At 55.1% G+C, this 20,946-nt stretch overlaps 4 protein-coding genes across 4 annotated transcripts; 2 read left to right on the forward strand and 2 right to left on the reverse strand.

The window, feature by feature from the left end:
• Positions 1-501: 501 nt before the first annotated feature.
• Positions 502-8,914, reverse strand: E0L32_000820 (uncharacterized protein; the record flags this gene model as incomplete). Its single annotated transcript, XM_031143042.1, has 5 exons — positions 502-996; positions 1,061-1,158; positions 1,220-1,585; positions 1,644-8,166; positions 8,222-8,914. 5 exons carry the CDS (start codon positions 8,912-8,914, stop codon positions 502-504), a joined length of 8,175 nt encoding a protein of 2,724 aa, XP_030994354.1.
• Positions 8,915-9,848: 934 nt separating this feature from the next.
• Positions 9,849-16,828, forward strand: E0L32_000821 (uncharacterized protein; the record flags this gene model as incomplete). Its single annotated transcript, XM_031143053.1, has 2 exons — positions 9,849-10,565; positions 10,643-16,828. The coding sequence occupies 2 exons, from the start codon at positions 9,849-9,851 to the stop codon at positions 16,826-16,828; spliced, it is 6,903 nt and encodes a 2,300-aa protein (XP_030994355.1).
• Positions 16,829-17,026: 198 nt separating this feature from the next.
• E0L32_000822 (uncharacterized protein) lies at positions 17,027-17,675 on the forward strand (the record flags this gene model as incomplete). The annotated part of the gene is made up of 2 exons (XM_031143063.1): positions 17,027-17,045; positions 17,380-17,675. 2 exons carry the CDS (start codon positions 17,027-17,029, stop codon positions 17,673-17,675), a joined length of 315 nt encoding a protein of 104 aa, XP_030994356.1.
• A 317-nt stretch (positions 17,676-17,992) lies between these two features.
• Positions 17,993-20,737, reverse strand: E0L32_000823 (uncharacterized protein; the record flags this gene model as incomplete). Its single annotated transcript, XM_031143073.1, has 1 exon — positions 17,993-20,737. The coding sequence occupies one exon, from the start codon at positions 20,735-20,737 to the stop codon at positions 17,993-17,995; it is 2,745 nt and encodes a 914-aa protein (XP_030994357.1).
• Between the last annotated feature and the right edge of the window lie 209 nt (positions 20,738-20,946).

A 20,946-nucleotide genomic window follows, 5' to 3' on the forward strand; every position in this document is an offset into this window, starting at 1 on the left:
GCGTCTGGAACCCCTTAAACGCGACAATCAATGACATTGCATTGTATGGTGTGGGAACTGCTGTTACACTCCACGCTACCATTGAAGGATGCCAAGCGCTTGGGATACTGGAATAGACAAGGTAGAACAAAAGTACGATAGAGCCTTCGATCAGGACAGGGTGTAAACCCTACAATTAGGAGGCCCAGGTCAATCAATGTCACTAGAGCTTTGATTAGATTATAGATATCTGTTTTCACTGCCAAACTCTAATGCCAAACTCTATTCAAGGTGCTTCACGTCTTCTCCAAATCCACTTGAATCACCATTTACCCATACGGAAGAGCAAAAGGAAACAGCCAGGCAGGATGGTTGTGCAATTTCATTATACTATTTCAAGTGTATGGTAGTAACGGTCTATACCAATGGAAAATATTGTGAAAAGATAACCCTAATAAATCAACCATGTGCCTGCATCTCGAGCCCCCCAAAAACCATTTGACCAGGCAGCTTCATAGACACTTACACCATCACATGGCGACACAGAAACTCGTATGCCCTTTCCACGGCCTTCCAACCCTCGCTCCTCGGGTCCGCGCCAGGCGCAAGATCAAAGCCATGTCCGATGCCTTCCACAATAGCAGCCTCGGAGTCGACACCGCGTGCCGCCAGTGCCGCCATCGTGGCTGCGGTCTGCTGTGCGGGGATCAAGTCGTCCAATGTGCCGTGGACCATAAACGTCGGCACATTGCCGTACGCGCCTGCATCGATGAGGCCCCGGGGGCTGATGGCGCGGACCTGCTCAGGCGTGGGCCATGGAAGACGAGCCCAGGGATAGTTGCTCTCATCGCCGTTGGCGAGAAATTTTAGTTGGCGAGCACCCGGGAGCCCGTGGACCAGGATCGGGACCATCTGTGCGGCCCAGTTCATGTGCGCGCAGATGCGCCAGCGCGGGTCGCGTAGCGTGATGAACATGCCTGGGCGGTTGCGGTTGCTAGGTGGATCGTAGCCGGGTAGCTGTGAATGTTGAGTAATAGTTTCATGACCCGTCTTCAAGGCTCGCAGAGGATGGAGCACTTACACATTTGTCGCCCACACCCTCTAACAGATCCTTTTCATACCCGATCTCGCTGTCTGGGGACTCAGGGATGCACGAGGGGTAGATGGGATGCTTCCACCCTGTACAGTTTGTAAGAACCCGCGAGAAGCACCCGATATATGGAATGAGAGGGATACTCACAATCATCTTCAAAATTTGACGGCGCATAAAAAGCCACCACGGCATCCGGCGGCCGAACTCCAGCAGCCGCGCAAGACCCCGCCGCTGTCATACCCAGATGCCCGCCTACTGACCAGCCGACGACGGCAAGCTTCTCAGAGTCAACATGTCGACCTGATTGAGGCAGGGTTGGTAGCAAGGGACCACGAGCCCAAGCGATGGCATCGACTGCGTCGGCTAAAGCCCCATTAACAAGGTTCACCTCCGGACAAAGCCGGTAGTCGATACTGATGGGGAGAAAGCCGAGTGCGAGAAGGCGCTTCACGTGGCGCATCGGGATGTCGCGCCGGGTGCAGGCTACATAGCCGCCTCCGTGCAGGAGAAGAGCTATTCTGCGTTGGTCAGTGGTTCGCGCCGTGTGAGCGCTTAGAAGTTCTGTACTTACCAACTGGCCGCTTGGAGCCGGGTACATCCTGGTCAGCCGGAGAGTAGACGTCGGCGAGTAGCTCCACGCCGTCGATGTGTTTCCACGCGACAGTCTCCACAGTCACTCCGGCGCGGCGGTTTAGCACGGAGGGGGGAGCAGACGGCAAGGCCGCAGATTGCAAGGACGCCTCACTGAGACCTTTGTTGAAGGCACAAATGACCCTCAGCGTGTTTGCCTCTTCAGTATCACCGCCGGAGAAGGCCACGTGGGGGAAGCCAGCCTGGCGAAGTGCCCCGTCCCAGAACTCGGTGGATGCCAGAGCATGGTCGCGACCGTCGACGAAGAGCCACCAGCCGTCGAGCAGGCCGAAGACGACATCAAACCAGAAAAGGTTTCGCGTGTACTCGACCAACGCAAGGAACCCATCGGGTTGGAGCAGCTGGCGAATGTTTCTAGCCGCCACACTCACGTCGGGTGTGGCGTGCACGCAGTTTGTCGAGATAACCACATCGTAGCGGCCCGTCAGCTCGGCCGGCGGCGACTTCTCGCAGTCGAGCGTGGCATAGCGCATGCGCTCGCTGATGTCCAGAGGGCCGGCAGCAAACTTGGTCCGCGCTTGTGAGACCAGCGCACCAGAGATGTCGGTGAAGGTATAGGTGAAGTCTACCCCGGCGCGAGAGAGCTGATCGACCAGATAGCGAGTGGTCCCGCCAGTGCCAGCGCCGACCTCGAGTAGATGGACGGGCTTCTTGGCGTTCGAAAATAGACGGACCAGGTACGTGGCTAGGAAGCGTGTAGCAGCATGGAATAACGGTCCCCGTTCATACACTTCGGCTAGCAGCGTGCGATTTGCTTTGTTGGCGAATAGCAGTTGCAGTGGTTCGGCACGGCCTGTCATGCATGCAGCAAGACGAGATCCGGTAACATCGAGGAGTCGGTGCTCAGCGGCATGTAGTGGGAAGCGACGCGTGATCTCGGCCAGCAGCGTCTGCGGAAGTGCCAAGTCAAATGGCTTGGAGCTTCGGGTATAGTGATTTTCTCCTTCTTTTGTCAGGTAACCCCCGTCCACTAGTATCTCGTGCAACTGTCGAAGGAGATGTTTGTGTTTCGAGAGAACCCCGGCCAGAGGTTGAATGGTACGCGAGGCAGGGATGGCTGACAGGTCCACACCAAGCTCTTTGAACGCTTGGCCGACATAGGCGAGGACCAGTGTGGCTTGATGAGGATACACGTTTGTCCAGAACGCGGTGAAGCCTTGGTCATCGACGAACTGGTCGAAGCCCAGCCGAGTGTCTTCGTAAACTTGTGCTGCATTTGAGAATGGAGCTAGAGGCTCAGATTGGGGAAGCTGTCCGCCAACCTTGCTTAGCACATCGTCAGCTGCAAGGGCATTTTTATGTGTGCCACTGACAATGAATTCAGTGCTTTTGGTAGGTTGGGTCTGCTGCTTCTGGAACACAACGCCTGTAAACTCAGGATCTACCAATCGCACTAGATCTGCAAAAGTCGACTTTTCGTCTAGTTGATACACATCAAGCTCAACGCCAAACTCTGACTGGACATCACTAGCGAGCTCGATGCACAGGAGCGAGTCCAGGCCCAGATCAGCCAGGTTGGCTTCCAAGGTGGGTGGCGACGGCAACTCCAGGTGTGACTGCAGGAGCGCTGCCAGCCCGTTTACCAGGGCAGCGGTTGTCGTTGGTTTTGCCTCTAGTGAGGTGGCCGATGAGACAGAGGCGGCAACAGGTGAGATCTCCACACTGCTAGCTGGTGTAGAAGAGAATGCGTCTCCATCCTCTGAGGACCCTGGTCCGGTATCGCTACCGTACGACGCGCCCTGTTGAATCAGGTACCGCACCAGAGCGTCGACGTCGGCCATATTCTCAAGGGCCGTGAGAGGTAGCTCGATGTCAAAGTGGGCAGAGATCTCGCTGAAGACCTCCATCAGCATCAACGAGTCGATACCAATCTCGTCTAGTGACACATTGCCCTTGACTTGATCTCGAGGTACCTCGGCGACGCGCTCGACTAGTTCACAGACGGCATCGAAGATGGCGCCGTTCCTATCGAGAGTGACCGGCTTGGCCTGCCTCACGACTGCAGTAGTTGGTGGCGCAACGACAGGTTGAGGTGTGGTCACTACCGGGGTAAGCTCGACCATTGTTTGCTTGCGCTTCTCCTCTGGCACAGGTGCCGGCGCACGTTGTGTAGTCTTGCCATTTATGTTGACACGAGACAGAACCTTGGACAGGGAACCTAGTGAGACCCTTGTGAATCGCGCACCTAGGATGAGGACCACTATGTGCCCAGTTGTCGCATCGTAGACAAACAAATCGTGGGCACGCTCCTTGTCGCTAGGTTGACTTTCGGTGCCAGTAAGCCAGATCTTCCAAGTCTTCCTTGACTTGAACTTTTCACCGTCTAGAGTAAAGTCTGGCCCAAAGACTAAACGTGCGAGGCTTGTCATAACAAACACCTCACCCTCGGCACACCCTTTGTCAAATATGTTTGCGTGGATTCCACTAAGCTGGATGAAGGCGTCCACCACTGACGGTAGCGTGAGCGTATACGTGTTGGCCCGATACATGGCATCGCCGTTCGACAGTGTCACAGTTCCGGCGGCTGTGTCGGTCTTTCCTCGGGTGGCTACGGCCACGTTTCGAATACCTTTATATAGTGGATCGTACTCTACCACCCGAGAGAACAGCCGATACACCATAGATCCATGCACAGACTCCGCGGTGTCGTTCTCGGTGCCGTGTAGCAGTGCGTCGACAGCCTCTTGGCTGACAAGGCGCTCGAAGCGCGCCAGCTCATCACCAGCAGCACTTTGCTCCTCTGGACTCTCCTGGATAATCACATGGCCCACGGCGTGCACCGAGACACGATCCCCACTTGCTTGTTGTCCTTGAAGCGGCTGGCTGGACACATCAAATGCCCAATCAGATCCAGCACTCAACTGGCGTAGCCGAAGCGTGACGCGACGGTCGGTGGCAAGACCTAGCGGCGACTCCATCTTCAAGTCCTGCACGGAGAAGCTTGCCGGCATAGACGTAGGCGCCAAGACTTCTCTGGCAGCTCGCACAGCCAGCTCGACATACACAGTAGCCGGACACAGCGGGGCGCCAGCAACGACGTGGCCGCCCACGAAACGAGTATACTCTTCGCACTGGGGGTTGACACCAAATGTGGCGCCGCCTTCAGAACGCGACTGGAGTGTGATAAGCCTCGGCGGAAGGCTTGGCGTCTCACCTACAGGCTCAGCTGCGGGTGCTTGGAGCTGCGGAACCTGGACGATGACTGGCTGTGGGGGAATGATATCGAGCCAGTGCCTCGTCTTCTCAAAGCTATATGGTGGAAGCCTGATGAAGTCGTACTGGTCTCGCTGACGAGGATGAAACCCCCAGAAGCGCATCTGATGCCCGCGCCGCCAGAGATTCACCGTAGCGTCCGCCAACACGTCTGGCACAGACTCTTTCTTTTTGCTCAGCACCATGGGCTGAAAGATATGACCTGTACTGCCCTTGCTGTCATCCAAGACGCGTCGGATCATGGCTGCGACCCCTGAATCCGACCCGGCTTCAAGCCACGTGCATCCCTCCCCGAACGACTCAGCCAGCCGCTGAACCGCCTGCGTAAAGTACACCGGTTCGCGTGTATGGTGTGCTATGAGCTCTGGCGTTACTTCCGACCAACTCGCACCAGGTGAGCAGGTCTCCAGACGTATCTGTGGTGTGCACATGCTACCCAATCCGCGAGCCAGATCTTCGAGCGGTGGGATCATGGTGTCGGTGAAGCGGCTGTGGAAACCGTGAGTGACAGCCAGGCGCTTCGCGCGAACGCCCTTGTCGGTGAGGTGCCGTTGGAAGATGTCGACATTCGCGGCTGAGCCGACAAGGACGTGTGACCTGGGTCCGTTATAGCATGCTACTTCCAGGGTGCCGAAATCCCCATCTGTGAGAAGCTGTTTAATAGTGTCGATAGCCGCTTCGACTGCGAGCATGGCGCCACGCTCGGAGCCCCAGTGCGACTGCATCAGCTCTGCTCGGCCGACAACCAGCCTTAGACTGTCGACAAGGGAGAGCGCACCGGACACACAGAGAGCCGTGAGTTGACCGAGGCTGTGGCCTATCACCGCGTCGACAACAAGTCCCGAGTCCATCCATGCCTTGGCAGTGGCATATTGTACTGAGAACACCATGGCATGCAGGGCGGCGATATCGGATACAGGCTCTAGGGAAAATATGCCAGGGTACAGGAGTGATGTTTGCTGTTCTTCTTCACCGCTCACAAAGCCTAGTGACTGTAGCGTCACATCGCACTGGTCTAGATGATAGCGAAAGAGTGCTGACTGCTCGTAGAATTCCTTGTCGAGATTGACATGATCGCGGACTTGGCCGCCAAAAGCAAGGACAAGTGGAGGTGCCTTGGTAGGCCTCGGGTCGGACGCTTTGCTCTGATTCGCGGCGCTATTATTTCTTAGCTGAGTTTCCAAGTCCTTCAGATCCGAGGATGTGGTTATGAATGTGTATGGAAGCTCTTGGTTTTGCCTTCGCGAAAGGCTGTAGGCGATATTTGAAGGGTTGTAAACTCCCTCCTTTGTAGTGCTGTATGCTTGTAGCTGGTCTGCCAAAGTGAGGCAATAGGTGGAAAGACTTTCTGTTGTGTGTGCGGTCACGAGAATTGGCTGCCTTTGCAGTGAGGACGGTGCGGTCCTTCTTCTAGGCTTTTTCGGAGCTTGCATCACTATCAATGCCGCGTTACTTCCCGCCGCACCGTAGTTGTTGACGCATGCTGTCAAGAAGTCTGTGTCTGCAAACTGCACAGCCTGGGTGGGAATGACGATGTTGTCAGGCCCAAGAGCGGGAATTTTCGGGTTGAGGGAACGGAAAGAGGCTTGCAAGGTTGCCGTGCGCTTCTCGATCTGCAAGATGGCTCTGATCAGACCCGCAACACCAGATGCACCCTCGAGATGGCCGATGGCGCCTTTGACCGACGAGACATAGACCGGCTTCTTGCGGCGATGCTGTGGGCTCCCGTTGCCGAACACAGCCCGGATACTCTCCATCTCAATCGGATCCCCGACAGGCGTACCCGTGCCGTGCGCTTCAACCAGCGATAATTCACTCGGTATAATACCGGCACGCGCTGCTACCGCCTCAAACAGCTGTCGTTGCGAGTCGGCCACAGGCACCGCGATGGGCGCACTGCTGCCGGCGCCGCAATTCCGGTTCTGGTTAACGCCGGTTGCGCCAAGCACGGCGAGGATCTCGTTGCCGTCCCTCTGTGCCGCCACGAGATCCTTAAGCACGACCAACCCTACACCCTCGCCCCGGCAGTAACCGTCTGCACGTGCATCAAACGGCTTGCAGGCACCCGTAGGGCTAAGGAAGTGCGCAGCAGCTAGGTTCTCTTGGATGTAAGGCGCCGTGAGCAGGACGATCCCGCCCGCGACGGCGCGGCTGCACTCGCCGTTGCGGATGGCCTGGCATGCGGCATGGATCGCCACAGCGGATGAGGAGCACGCCGTGTCGATTGTGAGCGACGGGCTGGTCCAGCCGAAGAAGTGGGATAGCTTGCCGCTGATAAACGCACGCAGCGTGCCCAATGTCGAAAAGGCGTTGGCCTGGTGCGAGCCGACATTGGCGTCGTAGTCGGTAGAGCTCATGCCAATGTATACGCCTACGTCGTGGGGCCGGAAAGGGTTGGCAAAGTAGCCAGCCGACGCCATGGCTTCGTAAGTGGCCTCGAGAAGGAGCCGTTGCTGCGGGTCCATTGAGGCGGCCTCACGAGCGGATTTCTTGAAGAAGCGGTGGTCAAAGGCGTCTATGTCGCGTATAAAGTTGCCCCAATTCTGCGGCTTCTTGCTGTTGTCCTTCTTCTTGTCCTTGTTGAGCCCGGCACGCGTCGACATCTCCTCAGTCCACCGTGATGGCGGAACCGGCTCCACACAGGACCGGCCGTCGAGAAGCATCTGCCAGAATTGGTCGACCGAGTCAGCGCCGGGAAACTTGCAGGACATGCCGACCACAGCAATAGCCCCTGCCGGGTATTGGGGCTGTTCTGGGCGTGACTGTTGAGATTTGGCGGACATGTCTGCCGCCTTGACGACCTTGATTTCTCTCGAGACCGAAAGTGGAACGGCATCAGCACCAAATGACTGGATGAATGCGCCGGGCAATGACCGAAGCGCCTCAGCAACAGGCATCATGACAGATGTCCACTTGCAACGGGCAGCGAGGATAGATCTCAGTGCTACTCTCACATGAGTGGCAGGGTTGCTATCATCCATGATTTTCCCATCATCGTTTGACCGCACTGGAACCCGAGGCATGCCAAATGATGTCGAACCTAGTGCGCTACAAGCCTCCATTATGGGTTCGACGGCGCGCTCAAGTGGCGAGAAGTGATATCGCCCGCTTAAGCCTGTATCCACCGCTGAAACCTTCCGGTCGGCCAATTCCTGTTTCAAGGCGCCAATGGACGCTGAAGGAACAGTGACGGAAGCGTCGTGTGTATCTTTGAGCACGGAGATGTATGCCTGTGATATTGTATTAGACGGATATTGCACATACAGATGCTAGGTCATTACGTACCCCGTCGTACATTGTCAGTATCTCTTCGACATCGTCCAATCCCATAGGTGCACGCCATCGTATGGCAAGGCAAGTTGTTTGGCCTTCGTCTAGAGCATCTAGATCAACAAAGATGCCTGCCGCAAATGCCAGTCGGACAGCAAAAGCCATATTATTCGCGAGCGTTACCTGATCGTGGGCACCCGCTATGGAGAGTGCGCTTAGAAGTCCAACGCAGAAGCCCTGAATGCCTGCAGCTCTTCTCTCTCCAGATTCCGGGGCTCTAAGCGCGTCTAGGAGAGTCGAGTGAGTTGCCGCGCCATCTGTGTCCGCAGCAAGTGGTATTTGATCGATAAATCTGAAGTACTGCGTGAAATGCCTCAGGACAGTCATCGGCATGGATAGTCGATTTAACATGGGCTGCTGGCCGCCCTGGGGCAGCTTTCCATCCGTGGAAGATGCCCACCGCGCTAGCTGGTCCGCAGCATCCCGGCCGGATGGGAGCCTTGCAAGCCCAACATGCCGGGAAAGCAGCTCTTCCCAAAGCTGCGGAAGGCTGCAAAGTGCGTTGACGATTGATTCCGTGCGGCCTGGGTGACTGTTGCTCGTGAGCAAAGTATCACGGACAAGTTCGAGTTCCGATTCTAGAGGCCAAGTCGTAAGCGAACCGAAGACGATGCATGATGGCAGCAACTGTTGGGTTTTGCTTTCCATTATCGCCACTTCTGATGCAAGTTTGGGGATGGAGTGGTAGAGAAGACGAGCGACCAGGTTTTGGGACTCTCTTTTCTGACTCGAGACTGCTCTCTGCCGTGTCAACAACAAATTCTTGACTACGGTACTTCACAACACAAATCGAGAGAGATCTCAATCAGCATGGTATGGAGGAGTCTTCTACGTGAGCTAAAGAGAAGTTGGAGTTAAAGAAAGATAGGCAGAGTCTTTCGTATGTAACCTGACTTGCTGATGGGAATTCTTCAGATAGGCATAGCCAGACTAGCACTTGATTATCTTACATTAATAGAGATTTAATGCCGAGATTGCGTGAACGTAAGCTGCTAAACATCCTATCCACTCAATCGGGAATATTCTCGTCTCCTCAGTCAGGCTTACTGTGCCTTCTTGCACCAATTGAAAGACTTCCGGCATTATTCCTAGTTCGCTTCCAGATAAGACAACAGCAACTGCTCTGGCTCAAAAGGCTGAAAGGCAGATAATGGATAGAAGGATGTTGCAAACGACATCAGCTTGAAAGACCCTTTTAGATCCCCTCAAAGAAGCTCAGCCGAGCGGCGGTCCAATAAATAGTCACCGAGACGACCGGCTCCTCTTTTCTAACATGGTTTTAGCAAGATACACGACACATGCTGGAGCCTTCTGACATCCCAGACTCAAGCTTTGACCCGTTAACACAAGAAGTAAATAGGAAATAGTCCCTCCCAGTCCTGTCTGTATGAAATAAATGAGAGAGTCTGTTGAAAACTGCACGGTGTAGTTTCGCCTGTTCTTGGCAGGGAGTCAATCAGCTTACTTTACCAAAGACACAACCATTTCCGGCGTCTGCTCTATCACTCCCTCGCCGAACTCCAGCGATCTATTGATTACTCAACTTTACGTAACAGCTCACCACTCGTGCCACCAATAGACCATGGCCGTCCAATCAAGATCCAACAAACAGTCCTCAGCCTTGAGTGCTGCAGCAGATGATAACCGCTTGCTAGTTTTCAGCTCTCTGGCCTTGTCATATGGGCTGGACGACTTTGCGCGTGTGCGCAAGACTGTTCTCGATACCGATGAAATCAGCTGGCTGCAAGAAGAAGTCGTGGAGCGTCTTGCGGCTGACTGCAGTAAGGCCCGGTCCGGACTTGCCGACGTCTTAGATGCAGCTACTTGTGAAGTTGCTAGGCGTGACTTCTCTGAGCTAGCTGAGGCTTTTCGCACTCCTGCTCGGCCACTCGGCGTCCCATTACCTCTCAACAACTCCCTGCTGATTCCACTCGTAATCATCGACCAGCTTACGCAATATGCTTCCTTTGTTCGATTTTCACATAAACAGAAGGAAGACAAAACGCAAAGCCAACAAGGACAAGAATCCCAATCACCTGGATGGCTGAATAGTGGTGTAGAGACTATCGGTCTGTGTACCGGGCTCTTGAGTGCCTTTGCGGCCGCGGCTGCGCACAACCATGATGAGTTCCGGCAATATGGTGCCGCTGCCGTTCGGATCGGCATGCTTGTCGGCCTTGTCATCGACAGCCAGGTCAGCACATTGGGGTTGGCGAAACGGCCACGCTCGCTTAGTGTCTCCTGGGCAGGTAGCACCTCACGAGATACACTGACGAGAATTCTAAACGACTACCCCGAGGTACGTAGCTTGTCTCTTTCTATTCCCACTCAAAGTGGCCCACTCATGTTTCTTTGGAAGCTAATGATACACGAAAGAACGAAACCTACATATCCGTCTTCTACGACACTCACCGCGCAACAATCACAACTACGCAAGACACAATAGACTCTTTGACCCAGCGCCTGAATGCTACCGGGCTCAAAGTCAATGAGATTGGGCTCTGTGGCCGCTACCACTCTGCGGCGAACCATGTTGGCGCGCTGGAGCGACTGCTCAACTTTTGCAATACCCACGACACCTTCCGACTCCCAGATGCTTCATCTTTAGCGCTGCCAACGCATGTGAACGATGCCGCCGGGAGTTTCCCCGTGGAAGGCTCGCTGCATGCCCACGTGCTGAGATCCATCCTTGTCGAACCCCCTCACTGGGCAGAAGCATTGGGCTCAGCTATCAACGATAGGAGGACCCAAAGCAAGGAGGCACGCATCTTCTCATTCGGCCCTGAACGCAATGTTCCTCCTTCAGTGATGAGTCATTCTGGGGGCATGGGCCTGGTGCACTTCTCCAGTGCCGATGCTGCTGGAGCTACGGTTCCAGCATCAACATCTGCTAGCGACACCAGAGGCAAGGCTAAAGACGCCGCCGAGAAAGACTTCCGGGAGGATGATGGTCTCGACCGCCCATGGATGGACAGTGACATCGCTGTGGTAGGCATGGCGTGCAAGGTCCCGGGTGCTGAGAATGTGGACGAATTCTGGGACCTGCTGGCGGCTGGACAGTCGCAGCACCGCGAGATCGACATGGCCGGCGCAGTGGGCAAATCAGCTTCGAGTAATGATCGAACATTCCTTGAGGGACCTTTCCGCACCACGGAGCACCCGACCCGCCGGTGGTTCGCTAACTTGTTTGAGAAGCCGGGTCACTTTGACCACCGCTTCTTCCGCAAGACGGCGCGCGAGGCAGAGAGCATGGACCCGCAGCAGCGGCTGCTGTTGCATGTCGCCTACCAGGCAGTTGCCATGAGTGGACAGTTGCGGAGGCATCACCGCGATGATGACGCCGACAAGAGCGCCAAGAATATTGGCTGTTTTGTTGGTGTTCATCTAAACGAGTACGATGACAACGTTGCCAGCCATTCGGCCAATGTCTTTTCCGCGACGGGCAACCTGCAGAGCTTCATCGCGGGTAGGGTGTCACACCACTTCGGATGGCAAGGTCCGTCATTGACGGTCGACACGGCTTGCAGTTCGTCCATGGTGGCCGTACACCAGGCGTGCCGGGCCATCGCATCGGGCGAGTGCGCCGGGGCACTGGCTGCTGGCGTCAACGTGCTCGCCGGCTCTGGCCTCTGGTTTCAGAACTTGGGCGCGGCCGGATTTCTTAGTCCCACGGGTCAGTGCCGGCCATTCGACGCCAAAGCTGACGGATACTGCCGCGGCGAGGGAATCGGCGCCGTGTTTCTGAAGCCCCTGAGCCGGGCGGTGGCTGATGGCGACGCCGTGCTTGGCGTGATCACCGCGACAGCCGTCCAGCAGAACCACAACTGCACACCAATCTTCGTACCTAATGCGCCTTCCCTTGCAGACTTGTTTGCCGGCGTCGTAGCCAAGGCACACGTACGGCCGGCGGATATCACTGTGTGCGAGGCGCACGGCACAGGCACGGCTGTAGGTGATCCCGCCGAGTTCGGTGCGGTCCGACAGGTCCTCGGCGGTGCTAAGAATCGCGATAAGGCGGACAAGCCCCTGGCTGTCAGCTCGGTCAAGGGTCTGCTCGGCCACACCGAATCCTCTTCGGGTATCCTTAGCTTGATCAAGGTGCTTCTGATGCTGAACAAGGGGCTCATCCCGCCGCAGGCAAGTTTCGACACCGCCAATCCTGCTCTAAACCTGGATGTGGCACGGGATCATATGTTCATCCCTACCCGCGTGCAGTCATGGGATGCCGATGTCCGGGTTGCTCTTATCAACAACTATGGTGCGTCAGGATCCAATGCGGCAGCCGTTGTCATGCAAGCCCCACGTGGTCTCAGCGATGCCAGCCTGCCTGCCACTGGTGTCAAGCAACCATTCATACTCTGTGGTCTGGACGACAAAGGCATCCGCCGCAATGCCAACTCTCTGAGCCAGTATCTCCTTCGGTCATCAAAGCAGGATTCCACGATAGCAGATATATCGTACAGCCTTGCCCGCCAAGCCGATGCGAGCTTGCCAATGAAGGCGACGTTCTCTGCTCGCTCAGTCGATGAACTGCAAAACGAGCTGTCCACTCTCGCATCAGGCAACAAAAGCGACAGCATAGTCCGCGTCACTAGTGATGACAAACCAAAGGTCATCCTCTGCTTCGGCGGGCAGATCGCGTCATGGGTTGGGCTCACGCGGCAGTTGTACGACACCGTGCCTACGCTACGCAAGCACCTGGACCGTGTCGACAGCGTGCTCGTGCATAAGCTAGGCGCAAACAGCATCTTCCCTGCAATATTTTCCCGCGAGCCAATAGCCGACACCGTCGTGTTGCAGACCGCGCTCTTCGCGGCGCAGTACGCGTGCGCATGCAGCTGGATGGACGCCGGCGTCCGCCCAACCGCCCTCGTTGGCCACAGCTTCGGCGAGCTGACCGCACTCAGTGTCGCTGGAGCCTTGTCACTGGGTGATGCAGTAAAGCTGGTCGTCCGACGCGCGACATTGGTGAGAGATGCGTGGGGCGAGGACAAGGGGGCCATGATGGCCGTCGAGTACGACGAGATCGACAGCGCCGAGGCGGAAGTGGAAACTCTGGTGGCCAGAGCAAACCGTCTCAAGAAGGCCAGTGATCCGCCCGTCAGCATTGCGTGCTACAACGGGCCGCGAAGCTTTACCCTCGCAGGGCCGGCGGAGGCCATGACAGCGTTGGACAACCTACTTGGTGCCGCAGAAACGGATAGAGACGATACTACTATCAAGCCGCGTAGGCGCCTGCTCAAGGTCACCAATGCCTTCCACTCAGCGCTCGTCGACCCGCTCATCTTTCAGCTGGAGCAGAGCGCACAAGGGCTTGAATTCCACGCTCCCTCCATACCGCTAGAGCATGCCACGCGGGAGGACACGACCAGTCTACCTCTGACTACACGGTTTGTTGCCGACCACATGCGCCGGCCGGTGCACTTTTCTGCAGCGGTGCAGCGAATCGTGCGTAAGCATGCCGGTGACTCGTGTGTTTTTCTCGAGGCGGGAAGCAACTCTACCGTCACAGCCATGGCAGCCAAGGCTATCGGCGAGGAGACGTCGCATCATTTCCACGGCGTCAACATCACCAACTCCGATAATGCGTGGGACAGGTTGACCGACACAACTCTCGCCCTCTGGAAGGCTGGTCTCGATGTACAGCACTGGGCACACGTACATCACAGCGGGGCACAGTCTCTCCTTCTCCTTCCACCGTACCAATTCGACCCCGACGCGCAACACTGGCTTGACCTGAAAAGCGTGCCAGTATCAGCTACACCCGGGCAGCACCAACTGCAAGCAGCGAGTACCGAGGACATTCTTACATCGTTTGGTGTTAAGAAAAATAACGGGAGGAGCACTGCACTGTTCCGCATCAACACTTCCAATGCCAAGTATCGGCAGCTACTCGCCAGACATGTGATTGCCCATACTGCACCCCTCTGCCCAGGCACGTCACAGCTAGGATTTGTCATTGATGCCCTCCATAGCTTGCATCCACAGCTACACGGAAGCGAACACGAGCCGCAGATCCAAGAAGTGCAATACCATTCACCACTGTGTGCCAATGACACAGGGAAGCAAACATCCTGGATCGAAGTCGCCGAAGAGGATGTCAGTAACCAAGCATATCACTTCTCAGTATTCAGCACAGAGATCGACACAGTGACGGTCAACGATCGAGCACGTGTAGCCCACACAACCGGGCGCATATCCTTCAGCTCCAAAGATGACGATGCTCTACAGCGCGAAATCACGAGGTTCCAGCGGCTCTTGAGCGCCTATGACCTCCGCGCCCTGAGCCTGCTGCGCGGCAAGCGGGCTAGCTCAGACGACGGCGACGGCGAGGTCCTGAGCCACCGCAGTATCTACCGTCTCTTCGGGGACATCGCCCAGTACGGCAACAGCTTCCGGCGCCTACAGAAGCTAGCCGTTCGTAATACCACATCGGCCGGGCATATCGTTGCCGAAGGCAATACATCGTCAGCTCCAGAAATTGGTTTCGATGCCCACCTCGCCGATGCATTCTGTCAGATTGGCGGTATCTGGACCAATTGCCTGATGGCGGACTACGAGCACAATGATGACACGATCTACATTGCCAGCGGCTTTGACCAGTGGATTCGGGCGCCGGGCATCCCTCGACCAAACGAGTTCCATGTCTTTGCTACGCACTCACCAGCTCAGACTCCGGATGACGGCCGTCAGCAATGGGTGACTGACGTGTTTGTCCTGGACGCGGCGTCCGGGGCTCTACTGGATGTGATCTTGGGACTCGCATATGTCCGAACGTCGAAGGAGTCCGTCAAGAAGATGCTTACACGTTTGACGGGTCCAGCATCTGTGATGGCGCCGAAGAAAATGCAGCCCCCAATCGCGCGGATCCAAACTACCCAACCCCTGGTAACGGAAATGGCAACGAAAAAGACTCGGCCCGAGAAGCCTAAGCCGAGGAGGGTGATCAATGGCGACAACAGCAAGGCGTTGCTCTCCTTGCGCATCAAGGCCGTTATCGCCAATATGTCAGGCCTGGAGCCTTCCGAGATCAAAGATGACAGCAAGCTTGCGGACCTCGGCATTGACTCGCTCACCAGTATGGAACTGGCTAACGAGCTTGAGAAGGCGTTCCCCAATGCTGGCCTACCCGAGCGCGATATCGCCTCCATCAGCGATCTGCCGGGCCTGGTGCAGTGCATACTGGCGGCGACAGTTTCGGAGATGGCGGAAGATGATGATGAGGACCTGCCTAGCGCAGAGAGCCTCTCTCCTTCATCATCGCTGTCGGGTGCTGCAACAGACAGCAGCACCCTGACGACACCAGCCACTGGCTCCGACTCGGGGAAACTAGACAAAGATGCTGATAGATTCGTGTCGTTTGAGAACTCACCTTCAACGCAGCTACGCATGAGGGACGTGATCAACGCCTTCCACGAGACCAAAGCCCAGACCGACACGCGTATCGTAGAATGGAATCAAGCGAACTACGCCTCAACCGTGCTGCCACTGCAGACCGAGCTGGCTGTAGCTCTGACGCTTGAGGCCTTTGAGGAGCTCGGTTGTCACATACGTGGAGCCACAGCGGGCCAGACTCTCACGAGAGTCTCTCACGGCGCCGAACACGGCCGCCTCGTGGATCGTCTATACCGAATGCTGCGAGATGAGTGTGGCGGGCTTGTCACGGTGGACGGGCAAACTGTCAAGCGAACTGCCGTCGCCGCTCCGACCCGATCAAGCAACGAAGTCCTGGAAGAGCTGCGCGTCCGCTTCCCCGACCATCAGATCATCGACCGCTTAACTCACCACGCCGGCAGCAACCTGGCGAGAGTCCTCCGAGGCGAGACGGACGGCGTGCGCGTCGTCTTCGGCGACCCCGTAGGGCGGGAGCTCGTGAGCCGCTTCTACGCGGAGTGGCCGCTCTTCCAGGCCCTACACGCGCAGCTCGAGGCCTTCCTAGCCGGTCTGGGCAGCCACCTCAACGGCCGAGGACAAGAGCCGCTGCGCGTGCTCGAGATGGGCGCCGGTACCGGGGGCACCACGCGGCGCATCCTGCCGCTGCTGGCGCGCCTGGGCGTCCCCGTCGTGTACACCTTTACCGACCTGGCCTCGTCGTTCGTGGCGGCCGCGCGCCGCAGCGACTGGGCCAAGGAGTACCGGAGCCACCCGAGCCTCAAGCTGGAGTTCCGCGTGCACGACATCGAGGGCGCGGGCGAGTCCGAGGAGGAGGAGCTGTTCGGCACGCAGCACATCGTGCTGGCGACCAACGCCGTGCATGCGACGCGCTCGCTCGCGCGCAGTCTGGCGCACATACGGCGCGTGCTGCGGCCGGCGGATGGCATGCTACTGCTACTCGAGCTGATGCGGGGCCTGTGTTTTCTGGACATGACCTTTGGGCTATTTGAGGGGTGGTGGCTGTTTGATGATGGGCGCACGCACGCACTGGCAACGGAGACGAGGTGGAGAGATGAGCTGCATGGGGCTGGGTTCGGGCTTGTTGACTGGACGGATGGGCAGAGGCCTGAGACGCATATGGAGAGGCTGATCTTTGCTGCGGCGGATCCGCAGACCCGGTTGATGTAGAGAGGTCTCAGCAAGTTTGTTCGGGTTGAATATTGTCGCTAGATTACTCCGTGACGGCTTGGTGGATAACGTTTTCAACTTTTCTTTGGATTTCATCTTATATTGATAATGATATAGAGCACATCAATGAGAATACCGACAAAGTTTATCCCGTTCGTATTGAACCAGTACTCAGTAGACTAACCTCCTTGCGCAGCAATGAAGTTCTACAAGACAGGTATGAAGACGCGATGTGGGATGGACACAATTGTCTGACTGGACTCGATTCGCCCCCACTGGACCCCTGCCTCGAAGCGGGCCGAGCCTAGTGAGATTGATGCACCATGAAAGTAGACACTGAAAACGATCACCACATAATCCCTGATCTGGCAATCTGGGTGTACTCAGGATACTCTTAGGGGCTTCCCTAAGCCTCCTTGGAATCTCACTGAGCTCTCCAATCTCACAAGAAGCGTCGTGTACATCCAAAACAGGCTTGTATTGATTACGAGAAGTAATCATACTTATGCTTAAGTATAAAGGAGGTATTTCTAGCTTTTAAAACACGATAGTATTTGATCTGGACTTTGCGCCGTATGGCCCTGTCGAGACGGCACCTGGGATTGGCGTCGAGGGTGCGGAGCTGGAGGATTGGATCCGTAGAGTCATCATCCCGACACACTTCTACCCGATTACGACGGCTGCCAAGAAGCCTAAGGAGTGTGGTGGCGTGGTAGCAGAGGACCTAACGTCTCATGGTACCCAGAGGCTGAGCATGGCTGACGCGAGCATCCTGCCTATGTTCCCTGGTACCAACACTCAGCAGCCTACCTATATGGTAGCCGAGAAGGTAATTGCCTTCCCGTAACGTAAAGAAAGGAGAGCTAACAAAATGTATTTAGGCCGTTGATCTCTTTAAAGTGTGCCAATAAATCCGGGCTCAAATTCATTTTCCAGCCTCCTGCGGACGGGATTATTTGTCTCGAGGCAGTTGGACTTTGTTTTTGGTCCCGCAAGGCGTGCCACACACACAATGACCATCCTACCTAAGCTGGTACGTGTAGTAAATTGTCTAAGCATATGGTATTGAGCTACGCTCGCTGATTTCCTATGTCGAATTGGCCAGTGGTTCCAAACTTACGCCTCATCGACTGCTAAGACTGAATAGCAGCATACCTATGTTCATCATCCCGTGTCATCGGAGTCATAATCGACCAGCTTCTTCACTTTGTATCTCTCATTTTCCAGTGGTTCGCCTCCCCTTTTGCCACTCTCTCCCCATGGCATGTCTGGATGCAGACTTCGCAGTCTCTCACAAAACTGTTTTGGAAAGAGCGCCTGGATCATTGTTGCTATTCGCTGTAAGTCCTCTCTCTGTACAGCTGAAAGCTGATTGATTCTTTGAAGAAGGATATTGATCACGCCGAAGAGGAGGCGAAAGTTGCTATCTCGACCAGGTTTGGCTTGCAGGCGATCTAAGACTCCATCCAAACAAACCCTAGCAAGAAGCTTCGAGAAGCCAATGTTGTCTTCATCATAGAATGCGTTGGAGTCTGGGAGGCAGCTTACGAGGCAAGCCTCGCATTCCACAAGGCCAAAGAGAACTTGGAGATAGACCGGCTCTTTAGAAGGGATGAATCGTACCTCAAAAGCAAGTCTCAAATAGCCGTCGAGTATGTGCTGAGCTTGCCATTCCCATAAAACGTCACTTCCTGAGCTTCGGTCACCAGCCTTATTCAGGAGTCGTGACAAAGTACCATTGTCCATGAGCGCCCAGAAGTGTCTCTCGACTAGGGAGTCCATTGCCGCATTCCATGACGTAAAGTATTCAAGTAGTAGCGTCAGTAATGACCAACGGTTTGTGACCGTGGGATCGTCATGGAAGCCAGTCAGGTCTAGCGTTTGGGTGTCGATAATGCAGCGTAGAAGGTCAATCTCGTCGGGCCCCCACATTCTGTCAGTCTTTAAAAAGCCCAGCGTGCTACTTCCTCCATTGAGCAAGCAAGTGATGAACGTTGTCGGCATATCCGAAAGATACCGCGAATCATTCTCGACCCTCGAGTGAATGAGAGACAATAGTCGTCGACAAACGATCTGCTCTCTGAAACAACAATGAGTCCCATTGAGGCATGGTGAGTCCAGTAAGGTTTTGTCGAGCTCATCGATAACCTTCCGGCCTCGCAAATCTGAGGGATGCGATATTTCAAGCTCTTCGAAGGCTGACAGAGACAGGTCTATCAAGTTTTGCAACGGATGCTCGTTCGACGGAGTGTGTGGCGCCGTGATTGGAGTTGCTGCTTTGTCGCTGCTTGCATCAGGGGGCGTGCTGTATCGCCCGAACCCTAGACGGATCATTGGCATGTCAAATTGTGTGGTTTTGGCAGTTGCAGTATATGCCCTCAGTAGAGATAGGTGAATGTTGTATTTGACAGGTTGCTTCGCGACTAGAAAGTCGTGCATGTCTCGGGTCTTCAAAAAGTCCCTCACTGTTCGGTGCAGAAATTGCACCAAGCCATATCCCGCGTTGACTTCAAGCAGGCCGTGACATCTGCTGTTTAGTCTCCAGGCCATTCTCTGGGCAATATCAGCTACTTCCTTGCTGGAGTATATCTTGTTCGGCATTTTTAAAACGTAATCTTCATCGTCGTATTCCTGCTCGAGGAAGTCATAAACTGTTGCATGGAGGGGCCCTGAGGCACTTATTGCCACTTGAAGTGAAGTCGACATCTTTTCCGCATAAAAAGGATCCACCGACTCAAGAATTCTTTTGAAAAAGGCCTCAAGTTCAACTGGGAAGGTCTCCAGTCGTCGCTTCAGATCTGAAAACGGATCCCGGTTCGTGAGACTCTGTCGAAGTTGTTGCGTAACAAGAAACACCCATAAAAATACACCACTAGCCCTATTCTCGATCTCCGATATCATAGTGCGCCTCTCTGGCTCCGAAGCAATAGAGAGCCACTCAGGGTGAGTCTCTAACCGGACCTTGCAATACTGCAAGATATCTTCTCGTGTCAAGTCCTGCATATAGAGCTTTGGGCCCTTGCCAAATGCTTGTTCGAAAACGCACCACGGGCGGCTGGACAAACAGAGGCTGATATGCGGAGATGTCGATAATTTTATCAGAGATTTGCAGATTTCGGAGTGGTCCCCGTCATATTCGTCTAGACCGTCAATGAAGAAGAAGATCCGAGTAGACAGTCCTTGGGCGTGTACAATGCGACGGAGAGCTGAGTGCAAATCTGCGAGCGACCAGAGAGGGGTTCGCTGGTCCATATGCAGCCCATCATGATATATTTCCTTGTCACAAGCGCGAGAGATGAGATCCGGACATTGTCGGAAAATCTCATAAAGCAATGTGCGGAGCAGGCCCTCTTCTGACTTCTGCATTGGCGTGCCGGCGTTCCAGAAATAATGCGACACGATGATGCTCTTGTCTACACCCGCATGCGACGCCTTAGAAAGCCGGCCGAGGGTCAAAAGCTTATCTGCAAGATATTTCATGAATGTTGACTTGCCAGAACCTGGTTTCCCCGAAACCCAGTATATTCCCGTGCCCCACTGGAGCCATTTAATGATTCCCGCTCGTGGTTGAGTTCCACTGTTGTCCTGGTCTCTGGATGCTGGATTCATGCCTCCCTCAACGGAGCTAGAGTCCTTAAACGCCCATTCATATGTCTGTGCTTGCGCTTCTGGAATAGAGAAATGTCGCAATGAACGACATGGAAATGTCAGGCTTCTGAGGAGTGCATGCTCATTAGCAATATTTCTCTGCGAGATTGACAGTTGAGAGAGTTCTTCGACAAGAACCCTATCCTGGTTGAACATTGATATCGACGGGATATCGGGAGCTGCTTTCTTGATACTCTGCTTGATCTTCTTCAGTTCCTCGAACAGAGAACTGAGTGTTTCGCTCTGTTGCTGAAGCTTCATATCATGGTTGATCTGTAGCCGCTGACTCTCACTCTGTAGTAGATGAAGTTGAGCGAGGCGCGCGCTTTGAATCCAGCTGGATATACCTGATTAGTAGCTGATTTCGTATATTGCGACTGCTGTTCGAAACACTAAATACCTTGTGATAGTACATAGATGAAGAGTCAATACTCCTTGTATGTTGTGCAACCGTGTCTCCAACCGATTGA

Source organism: Thyridium curvatum, assembly GCF_004353045.1.
Source record: "Thyridium curvatum strain D216 chromosome Unknown NODE_3_length_876553_cov_77.224826, whole genome shotgun sequence".
In the NCBI taxonomy this organism is placed as follows: Eukaryota; Fungi; Ascomycota; class Sordariomycetes; order Thyridiales; family Thyridiaceae; genus Thyridium; species Thyridium curvatum.